Source organism: Asterias amurensis, chromosome 6, assembly GCF_032118995.1.
Source record: "Asterias amurensis chromosome 6, ASM3211899v1".
Taxonomy (NCBI): Eukaryota; Metazoa; Echinodermata; class Asteroidea; order Forcipulatida; family Asteriidae; genus Asterias; species Asterias amurensis.
The window spans coordinates 5179249-5203668 of record NC_092653.1 but is presented as its reverse complement, the minus strand read 5'-3'; the positions used below and the strand labels follow the sequence as shown (position 1 = coordinate 5203668).

General features: G+C 38.8%; 2 protein-coding genes across 2 annotated transcripts; one reads left to right on the top strand and one right to left on the bottom strand.

Annotated features, from left to right (window-relative positions):
- Window positions 1-1985, top strand: LOC139938039 (uncharacterized). Its single transcript, XM_071933392.1, has 3 exons — window positions 1-123; window positions 409-666; window positions 986-1985. The coding sequence occupies exons 1-3, from the start codon at window positions 81-83 to the stop codon at window positions 1096-1098; spliced, it is 414 nt and encodes a 137-aa protein (XP_071789493.1). The 5' UTR covers window positions 1-80; the 3' UTR covers window positions 1099-1985.
- Window positions 1986-3126: 1141 nt separating this feature from the next.
- On the bottom strand, window positions 3127-23266 carry LOC139938038 (mitofusin-2-like). Its single transcript, XM_071933391.1, has 18 exons — window positions 23144-23266; window positions 20913-21102; window positions 20344-20470; window positions 19089-19251; window positions 18134-18258; window positions 16771-16879; window positions 16226-16330; window positions 15371-15524; window positions 14384-14451; window positions 13207-13328; window positions 12454-12580; window positions 11330-11434; window positions 10110-10212; window positions 9208-9428; window positions 8829-8963; window positions 7843-8039; window positions 6649-6783; window positions 3127-6469 (listed from the first exon to the last, which is right to left on the bottom strand). Exons 2-18 carry the CDS (start codon window positions 21097-21099, stop codon window positions 6406-6408), a joined length of 2247 nt encoding a protein of 748 aa, XP_071789492.1. The 5' UTR covers window positions 21100-21102; window positions 23144-23266; the 3' UTR covers window positions 3127-6405.
- Between the last annotated feature and the right edge of the window lie 1154 nt (window positions 23267-24420).

Below are 24420 nucleotides of genomic sequence, written 5' to 3'. Positions count from 1 at the left end.
CGTTGATTCAAATCAGTCTGGTAACACCTTCATAAATTGCACCAACGTGTGTTTACTGTGTGCGCCTACACAGGTAGAAAATGACTAGCTTGCGATTGGCGGTCTTCGTCACTTTTGTTGGTGGTAAGTTTTTTTGTTTTTGTATTTGTGAAGATGCATGTTTTAAAAGCATTTACGTATTATGCCACTAGTTTGGTATGGCAATGAACTGGAATTGCTAAGGTCGTGGGTTCAAAACCCACCCGAGTAATATGTCTGTGTTTTTCACATATCTAGATGCCTAGAGTAAGTACCGAGTATACCGTGCTAACACACATCGGTGTATAATAGGGAAAAAACCAAAACTAATATTCTTTAACCCCGATGCAAATTTCCATCTATTAAACTATGCAACTTGTTTAATAACAGCAACTCTCTGGAGCGGTGAGCATGTCAAAGCCAGGGTTTGCTACTACGGGCAAGAGGTAGACGACCGTGGCCATCTCCGCTGGTTGATGCCTTGCAAAGACTACGCTAGACGATGCAGCTGCACCCAAATCAGACCAGGAGGTGTGAGCCTAGCTGGACGGCATAGTCACCTCGATGAGGACGGTGGTCAAGAGTTCACGGACAAGCCGCTGTTCACGCGGGACCAGCAGAGCATTCATCAGTATTTCAACTGCCCAGGTAAGGGTAATACACTTAATATCCGATTTAAGGTTAGGCCCTTCACTTTTTGACCAACCCCGCCAACTCCATCATCAATTATAGAATTGCAACAGAGCATCAAGAACTATAGTACCCCACGCAGTTAAGCCTTCGCACTCCGCGTTCACGTGCTCCATCTGACAGATTCCCCCCCCCCCATCAAATTGTTGTCTGGATCAGCTGGTCAACCATTTTTCATATTTACACTAGAAGAACCTGTATAATGATAAGCAAGTTCGGGTATCGACAACTGGGAGATTGACCCAAAATTACTCTATTCTATCTCCTCACACAACAGATTTTCTGGCCGCTACATCAGCTGAGCCTACCACAAAAGAAGGGACACCTACCCCGAAAGAAGCAACTACACCTACCCCAAAATTAGCAGCTCAGCCGATGGCAGTGCTGTAGAAGGCCAATGTTAGCTGCGTACCGACTACTGTGTAAACTGAAGAATAACATATGTCCATTGATTTGCTTTATGGGGGGAAGCAGGGACAAAGAATTTCGTTATTAATAGATTCTTAATTTTGTTAACTTTTTTGTATTTATTTGTTTAGGTTTAAACAAAAAATTGTGGTTGTTTTGTTTTTGTTTTTTTGTGTTTTTGGTTTTTAGGGGGGAGGAGGGACAAGGGCTTTGAACGGACTGAGGGGTGTGGACCACGTAAAGGAAAAGAACAAACTTATAAATCATTTGGCACTACAACTGACACACTTTTCTTTTAAAGTTAATTTATTAATATGACACTCTAAAACATAATAAGTGCAATAGTTCATTAGTTCAAATGTCTTGTCAAAGCTTAGCCCAAATAGTGGTGTTCTTACAGTGTCCTGTATAGCATGTGATTCTATCAGGCAGGGATGTGATAGGCTGTTGAACAAAAATTTGCCATAAGCGCAGAGTCTCGTGGTAAGCAGAGCCATGAAATTGGACCAAGGTATGAATTATGGGTAAAAGTGTCCTGGCAATTTTTCTTCTTCGGCTTGAACGGGGACCAAAAAACAACACCAAGCAACCTGTCAAGTCCCAACTTTATAAGCCAAACTCGCTAAACACAGAATAGTATTGCTTTGCAGAATCAGTTTACCAGCCCAAATAACATTATGTTTGCATTGTTGTGGCTGGTGCCCGACTCAGTTTTTGCTTAGCAAAGAAAATTGTCAAGCAGTATTTTCTGCATAACAGCTTTATGAAAATGGGCCCAGGGGTGGATTTCACAAAGGTAGTCCTAACTTAGGACTAGTCCTAGGCAATGCTAAGAGATGGGACCAGTCCTAAGTTAGGACCAGTAACTCATCCTAACTTAGGACTGGTCCTATCTCTTAGCATTGCCTAGGACTAGTCCTAAGTTAGGACTACCTTTGTGAAATCCACCCCAGGGCCTAATTTCATAGAGCTGCTAAACCAAAAAATATTGCTCAACAATTTGCTGCTTAGCAGAAATGAGCAGGATACCAGTCACAAATTGTGCATGTGACATGGCATTTTGACTGGTAACTGTATTCTGGTAAGCATAATTAGTTGGTGCTTAGCCACTTCTTGTGCTTCAACGCTCTATGAAATTGAGCCCAGTTCATTTCTCACCATCTGACCTATCGTAACCAACCAGTGTTTTTCCTTGCTTGTCACACAAAAAAAGTGTACTTACAGTTCCCTGTGAAACAAGTGAATTAGCGATAAGCACAGAGTCCTGTAGTAAGCAGAGCTATGAAATCCTCGCTACTTTCAGAAACCACCTTGCTATTTTTTAGGCAATCACCATTTCACTGTAAATACCTGCTATAACCATGAATACAAATCGGAAATTGTACACTTTAGGTCCTTACAGAACAGTTTTCTTGACCCCCGTGTATGAAGAACTCATAATTTTGATTTGTAGATGGAATAATTGCGCACATTTGAGTGACTTGCATTCTTGTCAGTTTGCAGGCAGAATAAATCGTTCTGCAATCATCAATATGAACTCTTACCAGCTCACTCAGACTGACAACTAGGGGAAAGCACTGTTAAAGGCCAATTAAGTTACCAATTAAAGGCACTAGACACTATTGGTAATTACTCAAAATAATTTTTAGCATAAAGACTTATACTTGGTAACAAGCAATGGAGAGATGTTGATAGTAGAAAACATTGTGAGAAACGACTCCCTCTGAAGTAACGTAGTTTTTGAGGAGGTAATTTCTCACTCAAGTAATAAAAGACTTCATTAGGCATCTGAAAGCACACATATTTGTGCAACAAGTCCTTGTTGCACAAACATGTGCAACGATGGTTTTTCTGTCTTTATTCTATAAAACTTCAATGACCAATTGAGTCAACATTTTCACTGATTTGTTATTTTATGCATATGTTGGGTTAGGCCAAGTGAGAATACTGGTATTTGACAATTACCAAAGGTGCCCAATGCCTTTAACTGCAACAAATTGCATTTTATTAAAAAAAAAACTAACATTCAGGGATTCGCAAAAAACAAACCTCACAACTTGGCAAGATAATTCAATTTTGACAACAAATACATTCAGAAGTATGTACAAGGAAACAACCAAAATTCATCAGGAGGCATTTGTTGTATGTATTTTTTCTTGATTTTTTTTTCCCGGGAAATTTCATCAACTAGAATATTTAACAAATTAATACACAAATTCACATTTGTAAAACCTTGTATGTTTGATTTTGAAAAATAAAAATTCAATACCCTTAATAAAAGAGTGGTCAAACTTAAAATATATATAGCATAATACACTTAAGTCTACTAATGTATTTTGGAGTAAAAAAAGTAAACTCGTTTTTCACTGTTGGGTTTATACGCCAAAAGCACAATGGCAAATAAATTCATTTTCAAAATAATCGTCAAAGATTAGTCTAGGTGTCCAACCCTTTAAAGTCTCATACAGACAGCCAATAAACTATGACCACAATGGGATCCATAGCCAGACCCATAGCTATACCCATTAGCCAGACCCACAATCCAGACCTATAAGCCAGATCCATAAGCCAGGTCTATCTATGTAGCCAGATACACGGCTAGAACAACAGCCAGATCTTAAGCTGGATCTATACCTGTAGACACACCCATAAGCCAGATCCATAAGCCAGGTCTATCTATGTAGGCAGATACACGGCTAGAACAACAGCCAGATCTTAAGCTGGATCTATACACGTAGCCAGATCCATAGCCAGGTCTATCAATGTAGCTAGACTTATGGCATGATCTGAATCTGAATCTATATGTAGCCAGATCCATAGCCAGGTCTATCCTTGTCTTGGCCCTTAAGACAACAGTGCTCGATATTGGATAGTGTACTTTGCTCAGTTGTAAATCACCGCAGCGCGCCCTCTTTGACTGGAGAGCTTGACTGGCGAGCAACTCCAGACTAGTCTAGATTTCAAGCTCGCCAGTCAAGCTCTCCAGTTAAAGAGGGTGCGCTTTAGCGATTTACAACTGAGCGTAGTACACTATCCAATATCGAGCACTAACGTCTTGGGCCAAGACTAGGTCTACCTATGTAGCTAGACTTTAATATGGAGTGATCAGAAGCTGGATCTATATATGTAGCCAGATCCCTAGTTTAATCCATAGCCAGATCTATACATGTAGCCGGATTCATAGTTAGATTCATAGCCAGATTCCCAGCTCGATTCACAGCAAGATCAAGAGCCAAAAAAATATCATGCAAATAAATTCAGGCAATTCATCACCTCTATATGAATTAAAAACACCAACTGATTTCATTCTCTAGGTTAGCGTCACATTGGATTATCATAACGAAACAACCTTGAATGAAATTGATGAATACAAGTTTTTAAAATCATAAGATTTTTTTCATGTTGCACTTGAACAACAAGTTTGTACAATAGAAAGAAAGGGCAAACAAAAAACTTGCAGTAGGTTTATACAAATTGCACAATAGTAAAAAGGTGGTGAGAAGATAGCCCAGGGCCCAATTTCATAGAGCTGCTTAAGCACAAAATTTTGCTTAAGCAAAAAAGATTACCGGCCAAGACTCCACTCAATTGTTATGCTAAGTAAACAACAGCTAAATACCAGTCACAAGCAATGTATGTGGCATTTTCGTGCTTAAGCAATTTTTTTGTTTTCATTAAATGGGGGGGGGGGGCTAGCTTACTAAAAACAAAGATGGACTTTGTTCTTATAAATGAAAAAAACCTTCCTACTGTCTAACCATTAAATGGAGGGATAAGGTTTGAAGAGTGTGAAAATTAGCAATACATGGCTTGTAAGGCTTGGGTTTCTCTCTAAACTAGGCCCAGAATGCATTTGAATGTCTAAGATGTTACAATTCAGGAAGGTTTATACAGACTCGGTGTTTCACCACAAACACAAAACTACAGCTTTGGATATGTGGACTATTTCCTTCCCTCTTGGGTGACTGCTTTACTCCTTTTAAGAAAACTTGATGACCAAAGGAGATTTGGAGAACAATCCTGATAAATCAGTCGCTAGTACAATACTGGACACTTTTACCCCTGTTCAATGGGCCTTTGTGTCATTCCTCACACCATCTCAGCTCGACGAGTAGTACAAGAACCATTTCTGCCCTCACAGGTACCCAATTACTCCTGGGTGTTGAGACGCAAATGTACATGTAGTTATAAAGTGTCTTGCCCAAGGATACAAGTGTCAGGACCGGGATTTGAACCCACGCCCTGATGACTGAGCCACCAAAACTTGAGTGCAGTGCACTAGACCACTCAACCATGACAATATGGTCCCTCTATGGTTCAGAATGAGAGATAAAAAAATGCCAGCATATACATAACATCTGACGAGTGTTCTAAACAGTAGACACATGTAAACTGTTGGTTCTGTGGACAGTGGTGCCAATTTGCACAAACGTTTTAAAGTAATATTTAACGTAATATATAGCACGCAGTTGAAGTCAATGGTTGTTTGACACCTAAAAGTTTCCCTGACTGTAACAATTAACCCTCTCATGCACCATTTATTTTAGTGATAAATTGATCATATGGACAGATTAATTGATTGCTCGTTTTTTGCAAATGGCGACGCCCAAAAAAAGAGGTCACAATAGTACCCATAAGAGTCCTCTTTAACATTCTGTGCGACCGTTCGAATTTTTTTTCTTGCGTTACAAAATTTATTTTTAAAACTGGTCACTAGCGACAGTTGGCACGTGAAAGAGTTGAAACAATGTGATACGAGTCTAGCAAAAGCCTACAAACTCAAAAAAAAAAAAACTTCACAGAATATTTGTTGCACAGGTTAGACCCTTCTTCTTGTACAATAGTCGCTCCTACCGGTTGAATTAAATCAAATAAGCTTGATAATCTTATTCTCCAAGTTTAAAAATAGACGAAGGTCGTGACGCCATTTTCCTACCAGTGCGTATGTGTTGCATATAATCAAGACACAATTTAGGTCTTGGTTTCCCATATTAACTGTCCACTGTGTGTAATGGTAAACCATAAATAGTGTCTTTATTTTTCAAATGTATAAAAAGAAAATTACCTGGGTCGACAAACCACTCATATTGCGTGATCCTACCTCATATGTTATTTGTAAATTCATCTTTTTCCATAACATCTGCAGCCTATATGACGACAGTTATCAGAGGGTAATGTTATTTTTCTTGAAAACAAGTGGCTTGGAAAGAACGTCCTTTTTAATTACTTATTCTGTACCACTTTACCACTCACTGCCGTGTTTATCTTATAGTATCCATCTCTTGCTTGTCAGTGTTGAAGGTATGTCCGGATGTAGCGATCTAATTCACTGTCCAGCCATCCTGCCTTGTTCCTAATACAAAACACAGGTCAATGGAAATTATTAATAATAATATGGACTTTTAATGCACATATCTCCGGAAAAACTGATCAAGCATACAAACAAAAACACTATGGGTGGTCAAAAAGTTATGTTCGAAACAAGTGAAGAGGACGCGTATGTAAATTGTACAAGATATAACGTTTGTGTACCTTAAGACTTTGGCTCTTGACATCATCGCTTCAAGTTTCTGGCTCTCTGCTTCCAGTTGGATCAACTCTTTCTTCAGTGTGTCACGGGAGTTGTCAACCTCAAGGCATAGACGGGAAAAGGTGCCGGACAGCTCCCTGGGGAAGAGGAGGGTCAAAGGAAAAGTGAATTTTTTTTTTTTGGAGGGGGGGGGGATTTGAGAAGTTGCGAGATAATAGTGAAAGAAAAAACACCCTTGTCACATGAAGTTGTGTGCTTTCAGATACTTGATTTCGAAAATCAGGTCCCAAAATCAAATCCGTCGAAAATTACTTCTTTCTCGAAAAATACTTCACTTCAGAGGGAGCTGTTTCTCACAATGTTTTATACTATCAACCTCTCCCCATTACACATTACCAAGTCAGGTTTTATGCTAATAAATATTTTGAGTTATTACCAATAGTGTCCACTGCCTTTTAAGTCATTCATACCATGTTTTTGGACCACAAACTAAGGCTTATGAATTGATTTCAGGCTTTATGTGGTCCATGGCTTATTTTCAGGTTGGCTTATACACAAGCTGGTAAAGCAGCTTGGGTAATTCTCACTAATTGTTGTCACAATAACTGAGGTGAAAATGTTAAAACCATTTAGCCCTTAAAAGTTATTACAATCAAGTACTGTACCTCAAATTTTGTTTAACACTGGACTCAGATGACAGTAAAGTTTGTCTGATATTAGACATTGCACATTCACATTAGAAATTGTACAGCGAATGTCTACTTTGCTATTTAAATATTGGACACTCGCATTCAGTTGGTACAGTGAATGTCTACTTTTCATTAATGGACATTGCTGTACAAACCTATATTAATGTCCAATGTCCAATATCGAAATAAAAAGTAGACATTTGCTGTATAAACCTATGTGAATGACCAATGTCCAATATTGAAATAAAAAGTAGACATTCACTGTATAAACCTATGTGAATGACCAATGTCCAATATTGAAAAGTAGACATTCGCTGTATAAACCTATGTATAACTTATGTCCAATATGGAAATAAAAAGTAGACATTCGCTGTATAAACCTATGTGAATGACCAATATCCGATATTGAAAAAAAGTAGACACTCCCCATATAAACCTATTTGAATGTCCAATATCAAACTAACTTCACTGTCACTGGACTCGGATATTAGTTATTAATGTACTTACTGTTGAATTTGATGGCTAAGATTTGCACTGGTGAAGTTGACCAATAGTTTCAGCTTCTCTGAGGCATATTGCACAAACTGCTGCTTGAAAGCCTTCTCCTTGGCTTTATTGGTCCACGTCAAACGCTCATAGACGTACAGGAGGGAGTAAAGACCGCCCCCAACTGCAAGCACTCGCCAACCAACCGCTTTCCAAACCTAATCGATAATAATAATACTACTACTTAACTTGTGTTAATGGTTTCCGTACCTTTTGTAAATCAAGTTTTTTGCCATGACATGAATCCCTAGTCACTGTGATTGAAGATGTATGTGATAATATACACATAATGAATGTTTATGAGTGCAATGGTGTGAATATGTTCATGAATTGAAAGATGGAATGTTCTATTCAACGAGGCGGAGCCGAGTTCAATGGAACATTCCAGCTTTCAACGAATGAAAATATTTGCACCATTGCACGAATGAAAAACATTTATTATTTGTTTTATATAACATTCAAGTAGATCTTTGTCATTTTGATTGGAGGATATAACTTTAAAAGCAAACAAAGCGTAGGCCTACAATTTTTAATTGTGAAATTACACCCGTTTCTTTTGGGTCGGCCTGTTGGATTCAACAGTGACAATGTGCGTTCTGTACAGCTATTTTGAGACACGCAGACGTCGAATGTATGTGCCTTGCAGTAACACTGCTGCATTACCAAAGACAGTGATGTTTTTACTCAGCGTGCAATAGTACTTTTTGGATGGAACGAAAAATGCACAGTGAGTGACAACAGTACTTTTATTTGCTATCACGTGACCGACAATCCTCCAATCAAATGGCAAGGATCTGCTTTGGTGTAAAACTTACTAATGGAAGTTTCAGCTTCATTAGTCGTCATGTTTGAAAAAACAAAATGTGAAAACCACAGAGCAATGTTTTCAGGAGAGTCACATAATTGTTTTTGTACATACTGAAATATTTGTTGTCTTTCATACTTACAATTCCAACGACAATCATCAGCCCCATTGAGGTACGTGATGTCAGAGACGCTAATCCTGTCACCATGGCAACTGTCATATCTTCTTCATTTTTGGTGGCACCCGCTACGTCAGCATTTGGAAAAGGGCGTGGAATCTGAGACAGAAAATAACAAGTAAGAACAATTTACGATTTCCATAAAAATCGATCAGTTCTAAGACATTTCATTACATGTGGACTATAATATTTCATCCAAGGATTAGTAACAATTATGAAATAAAAATTAGAAAACAATTGCTTTCAAAATCTTACTTCTTTATCTTTTTATTTATTTACAAACAATATGTTTTGATCAAGTAGCTCTCTGAAATTGGTCCCAGGAACATTTCGATGGACCTACCGCGTTAGCAAAGCCAGCCATGGCCACCCTGGTGTTCTTGGGCCCCAGGAAGCGGTTCATGAGAGCAGTGAAGCCGAGTGAGAAATGAAACTCTACGTTCTCGGAGAAGTCGGCAAAGAGATGCTGGCAGTCCAAGCGATAGCTCAAATCAAAGTCTCGTCTGAAGAGGAGGCTTCCCATCTGCTCCTTGGACTCGTCGGGGAGGAGGGCCGACATACCGTCTGAGAAAATTCAGTCAATTTAAAAATAGTTTTAAAGATCAGTTGTGCAAAGCATTTCATCGTTTTGGAAAAAATGCAAAGTTGGATCAACATTGCATTGTAATAAAATTGTTTTGAACTGTAAAAGAATGGCCACATGCTCATCTGGTGTCACGCTGCCCAAAGATTTTGTTTTTGTTTTAGACAAGTAAATATTAATAATAATACATAAAATATTATGTGTTGATGAAACAAGGAACGTAGAAGAAGCACTTAAAGCCATTGGACCTTTTCGGTAAGCAGTGTTGTCCAAGGCCCACACTTTGTGTACCACAACTTCTATATCAAATAACAAACCTGTGAAAATTTAGGCTCAATCGGTCATCGGAGTCGGGAAAAACAACGGAAAAACCCACCCTTGTTTTCGCGCGTTTCGCCATGTCATGACATGTGTTTAAAATAAATCCGTAATTCTCATGGAATAATATTTCAAGAGAAGTCTTTCACCATTGCCTTCTGTAAACCCTGTAAGTTATTTGTAAATCTGTGAACTTTTTTTTTTTTTTCTGAACCGAAAGGGTCCAATGGCTTTAAAAACAAACTAATTACATAGGAACTGCATAAACTTCAACAGGGTTGAAGCTTGCGGCTTAATAAATCGGCCGGGGGCACTGCTAAGGGTTAAGGGGGTTTATGTCTGACCTGTCATCTGTGTTTGAATCTGATGGACATCATGCATAACAGCTGAGGAGCACCGAGCGTCTAGATTACGACCAAGACCTGCCTCTAAATGCTTCTGCAACTCCTAAAGACCCAAAGGAAGAAGAACAAACAATTTAGTAGATAATAATAATAATAATAATAATAATAATCATAATAAAAATAATAATAATAAGACTTGTAATGCGCACGTAGATTTCAAGATTTAAATTAGATTTCAAAGGTTGTCTTGTTAATTCTAAGTTCTAGTGGTTTAGTCTTTGAAATGTGGGTTTGAATACTGGTCATAACACTTTTGTCCTTGAGCAAAACCATTCACTATAATTGCTTCTCTTCACCCAGGTAAAAATGCTGTACTTGCGAATGTAGAGATTGTTGATGTGGATGAATAGCAACTTGTGTGCCCATTTGTTGGCTGCGGGTGCTGCATACTCCAAAGGAGATTTTTTTATATATTTTTTTTTTGATATGCAACTTTGGCCCAAACAAGGCTAAAAAAGTCACTCTTGGTAACGGGCTACAAGAAGAAAAATTATTAAATGTGAAAAAAAACTAAGGGGAGCTGAAGGTAGGAATTGATATTCCTCTTAAAACAGTCTAGATTTGTAGGATGGAGGGGAAACATGCACCAGGCAGGGAGTTCCAAAGAGATGAAGTTTTTGGGAAACATGCACTAGGCAGGAAGTTCCAAAGAGATGAATTTTGTGGGAAACATGCACCAGGCAGGAAGTTCCAAAGAGATGAAGTTTTTGGGAAACATGCACCAGGCAGGAAGTTCCAAAGAGATGCAGTTTGTGGGAAACATGCACCAGGCAGGAAGTTCCAAAGAGATGCAGTCTGTGGGAAACATGCACCAGGCAGGAAGTTCCAAAGAGATGCAGTTTGTGGGAAACATGCACCTGGCAGGAAGTTCCAAAGAGATGCAGTTTGTGGGAAACATGCACCAGGCAGGAAGTTCAAAGAGATGCAGTTTGTGGGAAACATGCACCAGGCAGGAAGTTCCAAAGAGATGCAGTATGTGGGAAACATGCACCAGGCAGGAAGTTCCAAAGAGATGCAGTTTGTGGGAAACATGCACCAGGCAGGAAGTTCCAAAGAGATGCAGTTTGTGGGAAACATGCACCAGGCAGGAAGTTCCAAAGAGATGCAGTTTGTGGAATAATGTCGGTTAGGTGGAATGAATTGGAAATGTTCTTCCTCACCTCTTTGTAGACTTTAACAACGAGTGCGTCTGAATGGAATGATCGATCAAACTGGTCCACTAGGAGAGATAACTTTCGGATCTCATCTGTCATGGCCGCTGATACCTGGCAACAACAACCACAAAACATATAATAATAATAATAATAATAATAATAATAATAATAATAATAATAATAATAATAATCTTAGCATTTATATAGCGTTCTTACACAAAAAAAGGTACCACAACGCTTTACAACAGAATCACAAGCAATTAAATATTTACAATACATGTACAAAGCAATGAGAAAGAAATAAATAGCCTAAGAAGCGAAATAAGTTTGGAAAAGGTGTTTTGAGTGATATTTTAAAATCGGGTAGTGAATTAACAAAATACTCAATCAAAAAATAATAGTCTTCCTCTTCCTGTAAAAAAAATTGAGGCTTTAGGCTAGATTTGGAAGTAGCTCTTAAAACCTTTGGGAAACTTTAGAACCAATATCCATGTTTCCCTTCACACACTATGACACTACAAACATTGGAGCATGAAAGTAACTTGTGTCCTTGAGCAAGATACTTCACTATAATTGCTTCTCTTCACCCAGGGGTATAAATGGGTACCTGCGAGGGTAGAGGTTGATATTGTGAATGAAATAGCCTTCGTAGCGCCACGGCAGCTCGGGGCTATATAGTCTATACACCTTTATCATGCTGTCACCATCTTGGTCATGTTCCCTGTTTCCAATACCAGTAATGAATGCTAAGATTCATTGCGCATGGCACCAGACATTTATTCCGTCCAGCATCAGTTTGGATACAATGAGTTGGAATGGAGTAAAATCAAGATGACCACACCGTGATAAAGGTCAATACTCCATATAGGGAGCTGAGAAAAATTAAAGGCATGTTATTGGCCCAATGACCAGGGGACTTATGTAAAGCGCATTGATAGGGTTTATTGTGAAATGCGCTATATAAGAGCTTGTTATTATTATATACTTGGGATTAAAGAAAAAACAAATTGACCGAACGAAAGACCTTCGGTTTAACGTGCTAGTGCTATACCAACTGAGCTTGCCAGAAGGGCATAGGGCCTTCTTCCAGGTACACAACGAATAAATTACAAATAACATCCCAGCATTACCTTGGTCTCGGCCTGTTCAGCTGTATCCTTAATTTTCTCTTTGCATTCTCCGGTGAGCAGCTTCAGTTGGGTCGTAACATATTCCAGTCTGTCAGTTCGGTCTTTACGTTTCTCTATACACGTCGCCCTATATAATCATAAAATAATAAAATTATTATAGAGCTAATGCTCAAGTTCAAAAATCTTTTAAAAAAAATTCTTTTGGCAGACAGGCAGAGCCATGAACACTGATGATGACCACCGAGCTAGTCCGATGATGGCTAGAGGCAGCTCAACCCTATGTGTGAGCAGCAGGTACTGCAAAGATTTGATAAATGTTAGCTTTGCATGGGGCAAGGCAAAGGACAGGGGTTCGAATCTCACCTAAGTGATTTGCCTGTGAATTTTGTACACAGAACCCTGGGAAGTCGCGAGTATACAGTGCTTAATTAATACACATCGGTGTAGAAGTACAAGCAAATTATATTCAGGTGAATCATGATTTCTCTCAACTGCAGTAACAAAAAAAGTCATGCCTTTGCTTACCCCCAGATTCTGCGCTTATGCTCATCGTTCTCTGCTTACTGTGCAAGCGCCGATTTTTCTGCGCTAGCTGTGTTAGTATAGAATGCCTAGTAACGTGCACATGAGCAAAAATTTCCTGCTAACCCAGGAGATACACTTGACGTAAGCGCGGAATTCCCTGCTTCCAAAAGCGCTGATTCTTTGCTTACAGTAAGCAGAGCCATGAAATTGGGCCCTGGTGATATTTACCGTTTTTGAGACGATGCCTGAAGTGCGTCATCTAAGATGTCTTGTGTAGACGTCACAATCTGCTTGCCCTGCTTAGCATGTTGCTCAAACTTGGTTACAACAGCAGAGTGTGATATACATTCCTACAACAGAAAACAACGTTTGGATGAAGTTCACACAGAAATTTAAAATGAACGTATAGACCTTTCCATTGCTGATAAACAAAGTGCGCCGGTTGGTATGGACACTGGCTGAATGTTAGTAAAACATTCAAAAAAAAAATTTTAAACTGCAGCAAAATTCAAAATTTTTACAGTTTTCTTTAAAAAAATTCATGAGCTGAAATATCTCGAATGACTTGTTGATTTGTTTCAAAAAAATTCAACATATTTTTGAATATCTGTGTTACATTTCTACAAACTATGGCCATCTGTTTTTGTTTTGAATAGACCTTATGCATTGACGTCATCCAGCGGCCATCTTAGTGGAAAAACGGTGACGAAACAATCGAAACGCACAGATTTGTACACGAGGCGCACAGGATTGGCCAATGAACAACCTCCTTTTGACCTCTAGGTGAGGGCGCCCTACTGAAATGATGTCATGTGCATAAGGTCTATTGATAGCTTTCCAGCAAAATACCGGAATTGTTCCATTATTCTAATCCTTCACAAGTGTGTTTGAGCAAGATTGCTTCTCATCACCCAGGGGGTAATGGGTACCTGAGAGGGCTGAGATGGTTCTTGTGATTGAATTAGCTCTGTGGTAAGCTTAAAGCCATTATACACTTTCGGAACAGAAAAAAAAAGTTCACAGATTTACAAATAACTTACAGGGTTTACAGAAGGTAATGGTAAAAGACTTCTCTTGAAATATTATTCCATGAAATGATTTACTTTTTGATAAAACATTAAAACAATTACCATTTCCCGACATCGAGAATTACGGATTATAGTATAAAACACATGTCATGACACGGGTTTTCCCATTATTTTCTCCCGACGCCGATGACCGACTGAGCCTAAATTTTCACAGGTTTGTTATTTTATATATAAGTTGTGATACACTAAGTGTGGGCCTCTGGGCAATACTGTTTACCGAAAGTGTCCAATGGCTTTAATGACCCAGTGATCAGAGTAATAAAGTTTACTGCGCTCAGTACATTTCCGTTATTATCATATTATAATATGTTCCTTACCTCAAATTTACGTTCAAAATTCTCAAAGGCAAACAGTCTAGCCTGAAACCCATCTGCAAGAGGTCCACCTAGAAAGAAGAAAACAACATTTATAGATATTTTGTTTATTGCTTGTTCTTAACTTTGGGCTGAAAAAGGCCCAAGTTAAACCACATATTAATCTCATTAAACACCCCACATTATACTCAGCACAGGATGAATAGGAAATAAGAAGAAATGTTCAGTTTTAGATGTGGAAGTAAAACCCCAAATAGGGGAAAGTCCATGAAATAATGTAGTGACGAAAAATCCTAATCAACATGCGAGGCTCCAGTCTGAGGCCAAATTCAAGCGGAGGGTCCACAAAAGTAAAATATTTTCCTTTCCCCCAAAAGAACTATTTGTATTGAGGATTGCTACCGGTATCAATACAAAGATTTGAAACTTCACTTGATAGAAAACAACAAAGAAACTAAGATCTGGGGCATAGATAATGCAAATCTTGCATGTACCCAGAACACAACAATCAAAGGTCTTCAAACAGTGTGGTCTTCAAACATTAGGGTCTTCAAGTGGGGATTATTGGTGCTGCTATGAAAGTTCATAACCAGTCGCCTCTCAGGCTGAGACTCGTCATTACCAGTCCTAAGGTGAGGTTTGCAATAGCACCATGTGTAAATCTCTTTTGGAGTATTTTTGGTTGTCAACCATCGGATATTTTCAGAACCAACACTTCTCAAAAGAGATTTACACATGGTGCTATCGCAGACCTCACCTAAGGACTGGTAATGATAATTTGTAAACAATAATAACAATTGATGAGTCTCAGTCTGATAGCTCATTGGTTAAAAGGTTCATAGCAGCACCAATAATCCCCACTTGAAGACCACACTGTTTGAAGACCCCAACCTTTGCTTGTTGTGTTTTTGGTGCTACCACAGACCTCACCTAATCATACTCCCACCATGCAAAGTTTCAAATCCTACCAGCCCTGTACTATAAACTTACTTGAATCTGGTGTGTGTGCTGGCTTAGGGATACGGGTGATGAGAGCTTCTTTAGCCGAGACGAAGAAAACTCTGTCCTCTGCTTGTTGTCTCGTTACTACCTTCAGCTCATCAACAAGGAACTCAATGTCTCTCTGTAAATGTTGCTTCTTTACCTGTAAAGGACATGAAATTTAAAAAAAACCATGAGTTTTCTTTAATTTTAATGCCCTAAGTACTGGAACTTCCTCAGCAATGATATTAATATACTTAAGACTGCAGTGCTGCCGAGATATTGAAATTACATTCAATATGATAGGGACAAAGTTTTCATGATCAAGAAGATTTTCAAATTTGTTTATCAAAACATAGAAAGATTGCTTGATTTTCGTGAAAACTTTCTGCAGAATCAAGGAGAGTCGGCAGCTCTGGTAAGAGTCTTCAGTGGTTTAAGAAAAACTTTAAAACCAACTTAGTCTTTAGGTCCTCAGTTTTCCTAGTATTGTGAGATGTAGACCAAATTTGTAAAATAATTTTTTACTATCGTCTTCCATTTCTCAAGTTCTTAAAAAATGCATCCTTTTAAATATCTTCTGTTGTACCTGCACTTAACAGTTTCCCAAAGACTTTGTACACAAGTTTCCTTGAGCATCCCAGTCTTAAGAATTCACCTATGGAGTCTTTTTGTTTTATCCCTGGTCTCCATAGGTACCGAAAATAAGTACATTTACCCCCCCCCCAAAAAAAAACAAAAATGGCGCAATTAAGATTATTGTCATGAAGACGTCAGGTAGAATTTGAAAAAACAACAACATCAAAACAAAAACTACAACTTCAAAAAAGACGACTGTAAAGTTGAAATGACATCCATACTTACTGCTTCCATTTCAGGCTCATTTGCTGAAGCATCCCAGCGATTATTCAAAATGAAGATATTTGGTTTGGACAGCTTCTCACTGACCTTATGAAAGAAACTTTTCTCCTATAACAGAAACAGAAACACAACATCAAAAAGAGTCGCCTTTCTTTAATATTTTCTTAAATATTGGAATGAACTACAAACACAGATTGTTTTGGTTACTTTTATAAGGTACAAGTCTGAGCCAATTGCTTCAAAGTGAAGAATTGTTCTTGCCTTAATTGTTCTTGCCTTAATCATGGCAGTGTGCACAGGCATGAGTGTGTCAGTAATGGGAAAATGACGCTCAGCAATCTGTGGGAGACATGATTACACATCTTTGCTCCGCCACTCCCAATGTTTTTTTCTGTATTCTGATCATAACCGCAACCCTAATCCCAAACCTAGAGTGTAGATCAAAAGGGGTTATGTCGAAACATAGGAGTGTTGATACATAGAGCAGTCACAGTACACATACATTCTTTAAATTATGACTTCGAGTTGACTTTGAGTTACATACATACCGTTCTCATTAAGGTGGACTCAGCATTGGAGACCAGAACAAACACATCGGCATCCATACAGTATTTATCAATCCAATCATCCAGATTGGGCTCAACGTCGATACCCGGGCTGAGGTAAAACACAAAAAAGTGTACAAATTTATGACATTAAAGGCAGTGGACACTGTTGGTAATTGTCAAAGACTAGCCTTCACAGTTGGTGTATCTCAACATATGCATAAAATAACAAACCTGTGAAAATTTGAGCTCAATCGGTCATCGAACTTGCGAGATATGAATGAAAGAAAAAACACCCTTGTCACACGAAAGTGTGTGCGTTTAGATGGTTGATTTCGAGACCTCAAGTTCTAAATCTGAGGTCTTGAAAATCAAATTCGTGGAAAATTACTTCTTTCTCGAAAACTATGGCACTTCTTTCTCGAAAACTATGGCACTTCAGAGGGTGCCGTTTCTCACAATGTTTTATACCATCAACCTCTCCCTATTACTCATCACCAAGAAAGGTTTTATGCTAATAATTATTTTGAGTAATTGCCAATAGTGTCCACTGCCTTTAACTATTAATACAGAAAATCTACGACATCGCATCCCCCCTTAAGGTGATATATCCCCTGGCACACGTTGCCTTGGATCGGTCGAGTTGGTCTTTGAAAAGCATTTGTAACCATTTGCTACAAATATGCCTCGAAATTGTGTGGTTTTCCTTTTACCTCGCCGACAAACGCGGTCGTCCATTTATGGGACTCAAAGTTTTGACTCCCATAGATGGCCGACCGTGTTAGTTTGCAAAGTAAAAGAAAAACCATGCAATTTCGAGGCAAATGTGTGTGGATCTTTGTATTCTACTTTTAAAACATCTTTCTAACCATGCATTTTATAACAAACGGTTACAAACGCTTTTCAAAGACCAACTCAAAGAACCCCCAACATAGGGCTGGATAGCTCAGTTGGTAGAGCGCCGGCACGTTAATCTTGAGGTTGAACCTGTTCCTATCAGTGAGGGATCAGGGTACATCCAACTAAATACACTTCCAAAGAATACAGTGCAAAATGTTTAGTTGCAAAATGTTCATTTGTTGTATTATCTGCATTGCTATTGTTCGTTTAAAGCGCTGTGGTCTAAATGAAATGGCGCTATATAAAAACCCATTGTATTGTATTGTATTATTGTATTGTACTCAAAAATACAAAAACATCACTTAGAAATCAAACAGTCTCTCAAAGTCAAGGGAAAATTATCCACTAACTCTTGACTCAATTTGATATGGGGAATCCCAGTGGGCTCAGAGCAGAAGGAACCTATAAGACCTTGAAAGACCCAGTTCACTAAGAACTAATTTCACTAATAATCAAACAATCTTACCTGTCAAGGAAAACGACGTCATTTTGCAGGAGATGACAGCGTGACTTTGGCCAGCACACCTTGACAAAACTACTCTGATCGCATATCCTCTCATCAGATAAAGCATTGGCAATCTGACCTACGGACTGGATAAAGAAAATAACATGCACTGGTAAATCAGGGGTGAAAGGCACTGCCGACAAGAAAAGTCTGAAACTAGAATCCAAATCTTAGGAGGTATGTTTCAACACATCATTTCCACCTTTGGAAAAATCTTGATAAATGTGATGAATCTTCTCTACGAGAAGACTAAACTTCAAGACGATCTGAGCATACTGGGCCCAATTTCATGGCTCTGCTTACCGTAAGCACAGAATCGGCGCTTACGGAAGCAGGGAATTATGTGCTTACGGCAAGCGTACTTCACGAGTTAGCGGCGAATTTTGGCTTCTGCGCATGCGTACTCCACGTTACTAGGCATTCTAGGCTTACAAGGCTAGCGCAGAAATTTGGCGTTTACACGAGTGGGGAATCGTGATCGTAATCCCAGATTTTGGGGGTAAGCACAGCCATGAAATTGGGCCCAGATGGAAACATTGAGTTGTCAACCAGCGGTTCTTTCCAAAACCATAACTACTCAAACGAGGTATTCACGTGGTGTTACGACAAACCTCTCTTAGTTACACTTCCACCAAGCACAGTTTCAAATCATACTTCTCATTCTAACTATGATCTTTTAACCGATTGTTATGCAATTTTACAATTGTTCCCCAATGTGTAGCCTTCCAGAAAGACTCTTCTAGGGTCAAAACGTCAGGCCATTAACTATTTTTTTATACCATTTATACCATTCATCCTTTTGGTTGGTAAGTTTTTTGCAACAACTAATTCTATTTTCCCAAGTTAAAGCCCTAAAAGCGTGGTCTTAAATTTAATGAAGAACAATTTGCAAGGAAGAATGTTTTCAGCCGCTCACCTTTACGCTGAGTTTTTGTTCGGAATCTCCAACTTGAAGATATGGTTCTGTGGTATCGCTGCCTTCAACGCACAGGAAGCAGTCTGTAGTATGTCCTATGCCCGTAGGTAGCACCTTATCTCTCAGCATAGCATTCACTACACTGCTCTTCCCATTACTTGTTCTGAAAAACATCAAGGAGAATTTTTGTTTACTTATATCACCCGGGGGCAAATTCCACAAAGCTGTTAAGCAGAAAATACTGCTCAGCAATTGTCTCTGCTAAGCAAAAACTTAAAGGGGTACCAGTCACAGCAATGTAAACTCAAGGTAATTTTGACTGGTAACCTATTTCTGTTTTAAAGCAATTCTTTTTTGTGCTTAGCAAGTTTTTGTCCAGTAAACTCACGACCGGCCAAGCTCGGTGGTCTTTTTAATTAAAAATGTCTCATTGTGTATTACTGATATCTTTGTGAAATAGACTATGAATCTGATAGAATATCTTTCAATTCTGTTCAGTATCGAAGTACGCATCTATAGACATAAGATAAATGGCATAGATCTTCCCTAAGACTTGGTGCATTTTCAACTCATTTTGATTCTGGTCTTGTAAATTAAATTTTGGTCCAGTAAATATTTTGAGCTTCAACCCCTGGGCCCAATTTCATAGAGCTGCTAAGCACAAAAATTTGCCTGGCGTGAAAATTCTTCCTCGATAAAAAAAGGATTACCAACCAAATTTCCGTTTGTTGCATATTGCTTGTTACTGGTATTCAGCTGTTGTTTGATTATTCTGAAAATCACGTGAAAATTCGGTTGGTAATCTTGTTTTTATCAAGGGAGAAATTTCATGCTAAGCAACTTTTTGTGCTTAGCAGCTCTATGAAATTTGGCCCAATAGTGTTGTGAATTCTCCTCCCAAATTCAAGCCCTGAATTAGTATGCCTAGTAATTTGTACCAGCCGGACTTGTGGAAAGCACCGAGTATAAAGTGCTTATCACATATCGTTGTTTAGTAAAACCAAAAATAAATGTATCAGTTTAACTTAGAGCAAGTTCGAGCGAGGGAGTGACTAGACTTGACCAGAGCCACGTCGCAGCTCTCCAATTGACCATAGTCGACTGCACTCAAGTGCTTGGTTCGATATATAGTCAATCTCCCTGTGCTCTATGATTTCTGTTAGTCTAGTCAGTCTAGTGAAGTCTAGTAGCCACCAGAACTTGCTCCTAAATGATGACAACATATGGCGATAGAAATGTCAAGAGGCGACTGTACCTGCCGAAAAAGGCCACCTTCATGTGGTCCCTGGCTAGCACCTCACGGATTCCCTGAACCTGGTTGTAGGACTCATTTACTTTCTCTTGATGATCACTCGAGACAACATGAAGCTCGCTGGGTATTCCTGTTAAAATAACATGGAGTATAAAAAAGAAAACTACCATCCGCCTAAGTAGTAGTTAAAAAGCAGAAGACTTCTTTTCAGAACTGTGAATTCTCCCAAATCCAAAAATCTACTCCGCGTTAGTAAAATATGTAGCAAAACAGTTCTCTAGCACAAGGTTTTCTGACAAAATTTCAATATTTACTTTCTGTTCAGTTTCAAATTATCTAATAAGAATATTCTACATACTGTTGTCAAACTGCACTGTGGTCTAAATGAAATGGCACTACATCAAAATCCATTGTATTGTATAGGCCTATTGTATTGCCCAGCAAAGGAAACAAAAGGCGTAAAAGACGACAATTTTCCATGCCCTCATGTACGGAACATTATGCTGCCGCGACCCATGGCGGTGCGACCACAGAATGGTCTGTAGGGTAAGGCAAAGAAGGTCTTCACTCACCAATGATAAATTCTTGGCCCTCCTTCATGTGCGATGCAACCTCTCCGAAGATCTCATTGATTTTCTTCTTGGCGTCTACAAAGAGACGGAGAGGTGTGCTGCTATTGTTGTGACTCGTCTCTGGCTCCATGGAGGCAAAGGGTTTAGTGACTGTGGAGTTGGCACGCTTGAAATGACCTGACATCATTATCTAGAGAAGAAGAAAAAAACTATGGTATTTTTAATTTGTTTATTATTCCAACAGCAAATACTACATCTTCTTAGTTGGTGTATCTCAACATATGCATAAAATAACGAACCTGTGAAAATTTTAACTCAATTGCTTGTCGAAGTTGCGAGAGGATAATGGAAAAAAAAACACTGTCTGTGTGTGCTTTCAGATTCTTGAATTCGAGACCTCAGCTGAGGTCTCGAATTCAATGCAAGTATTTTAATGAGAAATTGCTTCTTTCTCAAAAATGATGTTACTTCAAAAAGGGAGCTGTGTCTCACAATGTTTTTAACAATCCACAGCTCTCCATTGCTTGTTACCAAGTAAGGTTTTATGCAAAAAATTATTTTGAGTAATTACCAATAGTGTCCAGTGCCTTTAAACAAAATGAATAGGATTAATATAGGAAACAAAAAGAAATGCTCAGCTTTAATTAAATGCCGGAGGAAAATTCGAGTGGGGCAAACCTGAGACGGTGCACTGCATTTTTTTCTTCAAAATTTTGTCATTATCGGTCATACTATTAGTATTACTAGTACGACTGATAATGACAAAATTTCATGCCAAGTTACTGGGTCTAGCTATAGGTATTCCCCTGCTTAAAAGGAATGCAGTCGGCTCTCGCTAGAGTAGTAGTACCATTTTGTACTCCTGGGTGGGAGGAGCTTAGCAGTTATGCTAAAGCATTTGCTCAATGACACAAGTGTTGCAAACAGCCAGACCAGGACTGGAACCTACACGTATGGGTACAACTATAGAATGCAGGTACACTTCGAAGCTTCCACTGCGCCTCCGCGGAGACGGAGTCGCGGTGACGTTCATACGTACACAGTACACCGGAGTTGAGGTCGCGCTCTGTTGCTTAACTATAAATATTTGGCAACCGAGGGGGCACTCTGAAAGATGCACAACAGCGCCCTCATTAGGCTCAAAAATACACAACTGCGCTATAGCTAATGCGCAGCTGTGTTGTCAATATATTTTATACGAAACTCACAAGACCCCATTAGAGGATTATTTCCAAAAGGGAAATAATTAAATTAAAGGCTGAATCCTAATACACTTGACCCCATTAGAGGATTATTTTAAAAAGGGAAAGAAAGCCTGAATTCCGTACAATTATTAATATTGCCCTCATACACTTGACCCCATTACAGGATTATTTAAAAAAAGGGAAAGAAAGCCCGAATTCCGTACAATAATTAATATTGCCCATACACTTGACCCCATTACAGGATTATTTAAAAAAAGGAAAGAAAGCCCGAATTCCGTACAATAATTAATACTGCCCATACACTTGACCCCAATAGAGGATTATTTAAAAAAAGGAAAGAAAGCCCGAATTCCGTACAATAATTAATACTGCCCATACACTTGACCCCAATAGAGGATTATTTAAAAAAGGGAAAGAAAGCCCGAATTCCGTACAATAATTAATATTGCCCTCATACACTTGACCTTATTACAGGATTTTTTTTAAAAGGGAAAGAAAGCCCGAATTCCGTACAATTATTAATATTGCCCTAATACACTTGACCCCCGTTAGAGGATTATTTAAAAAAGGGAAAGAAAGCCCAAATTCCGTACAATTATAAACCTAATACACTTGACCCCATTAGAGGATTATTTAAAAAAGGGAAGAAAGCCTGAATTCCGTACAATAATTGATATTGCCCTCATAGTCATACACTTGACCTTATTACAGGATTTTTTTAAAAAGGGAAAGAAAGCATGAAACGGAGTTTTCCCATTCAGTAAATTACAGAGAAAATACTGTACATATTAATATAGTCACACATCAAGATCCAGTCGAAGACTTGACTTAACAAGCTGACAAGAGAAAGACACCGAGTCAAAATGAATAAGGAATTGATTAATGAATGATGAATGAGTCACAAGGATTCATCAATGATCAGGCACGCACACGGTGATACGCGCACAACCAATCTTCATGCAAAATTCACTTCAATCGAAATAAAAAACCTGTTTTACAAATCTTTAAGATATACAGTATACTTACTTGTATTTGGAAGAGGAAAATTTGTAATCTTTGGCCGAATTTCAGCACAGTTCCGCTGGGCAACCTAACGTTACATTACCCATGACCAAATCGTGCATTACGACATGCATGCACTTCTGACAATGGCATTGCCAAGTCGGTTGAGGGCGCTGTTACACGTAGACAAGACTAAACAAACCACGGACCCACACGTGCTAAAAAGTTGATAAACTGGCATTCTTTTTGAAAACAAGTCTTGATCTTTATGATATTACTTAAATATTCCAGTCATTTCATAATGCCACTGTTCCCTGGAGAGAGAGAAAAAAGTAAATTTATCTTGGTGACGGATTGAAAAGTTTTATTGAAACTGTCGTCTAGGAGTCCAGCCGAGTCGCCCCAATCTGCAGCTAGCTCAAGCGGATCTCAGAGGTTATGGCGCAAAAAAGTTTGGGTCTCCTCACGTGTACACCGTACACAGCAATGCAAGAAGTGGACCTAATGCGTTTGATGGTGTTGCAGAGATAGACAAAAACACATGATTTTAATATCATTCTGGGATTCAAGATTTCAGTAAAGTTATGCCCTGTTTATTCTCGTCTAGAACGGAGTTTGTTACTTTTGGTAAAGTCATTTGTAATACCAAAGACTAGCAAGCTTCCTTCGCTCTATGGTAATACATGTGAGGGAGCGCCCACAATTTCATTCTTGGTAGTAGTAGTGTGGGTGAGTCACCCACCCAGGCCCAAGTACATTTATATCAGCCTAGCAGCAAGAGAGGATCAGGACATGGAGGTAGATCAGGAGCACTCCACCGTCTGAACTCACAATTTCATTTCTACAATGATACTGTTTTTTGTGAGAAACCCGACACCATGAGTCACTTTTCTTCGTTTTGCATCTCCCTCGCGTTAGCCCTATTCGATCTAGATATAGTTGATTTTGTTCTCAAGTGAGTTCCCCTACAGATCAGTTTTATTGTTTATGAATTCAAGAGGTCCACTTTTGCGGTAATTGTGACAATGGCAATTTTTAATATAATTTTATTCCCTTTTTCAAGTCTGTGTTTTTTTCAATAAGAGAAAAGCAGAATGTTAACACATTGCTCCATGGTTAACATGATCACCTTAATGCAAGAATGAGTTTAATTCTTTTTTTTTGGTAACCCCTGCATTATTTGCCAATAATCTTTTTCCACCACGATCAAAAAAGAAAAGAACATTAGGCCGTGTCTGAGTTGGCGACTTCGGCTACAGCTACGGCTAGATCAGCCCGTCTGTCAGTGTTGAAGAATGGCA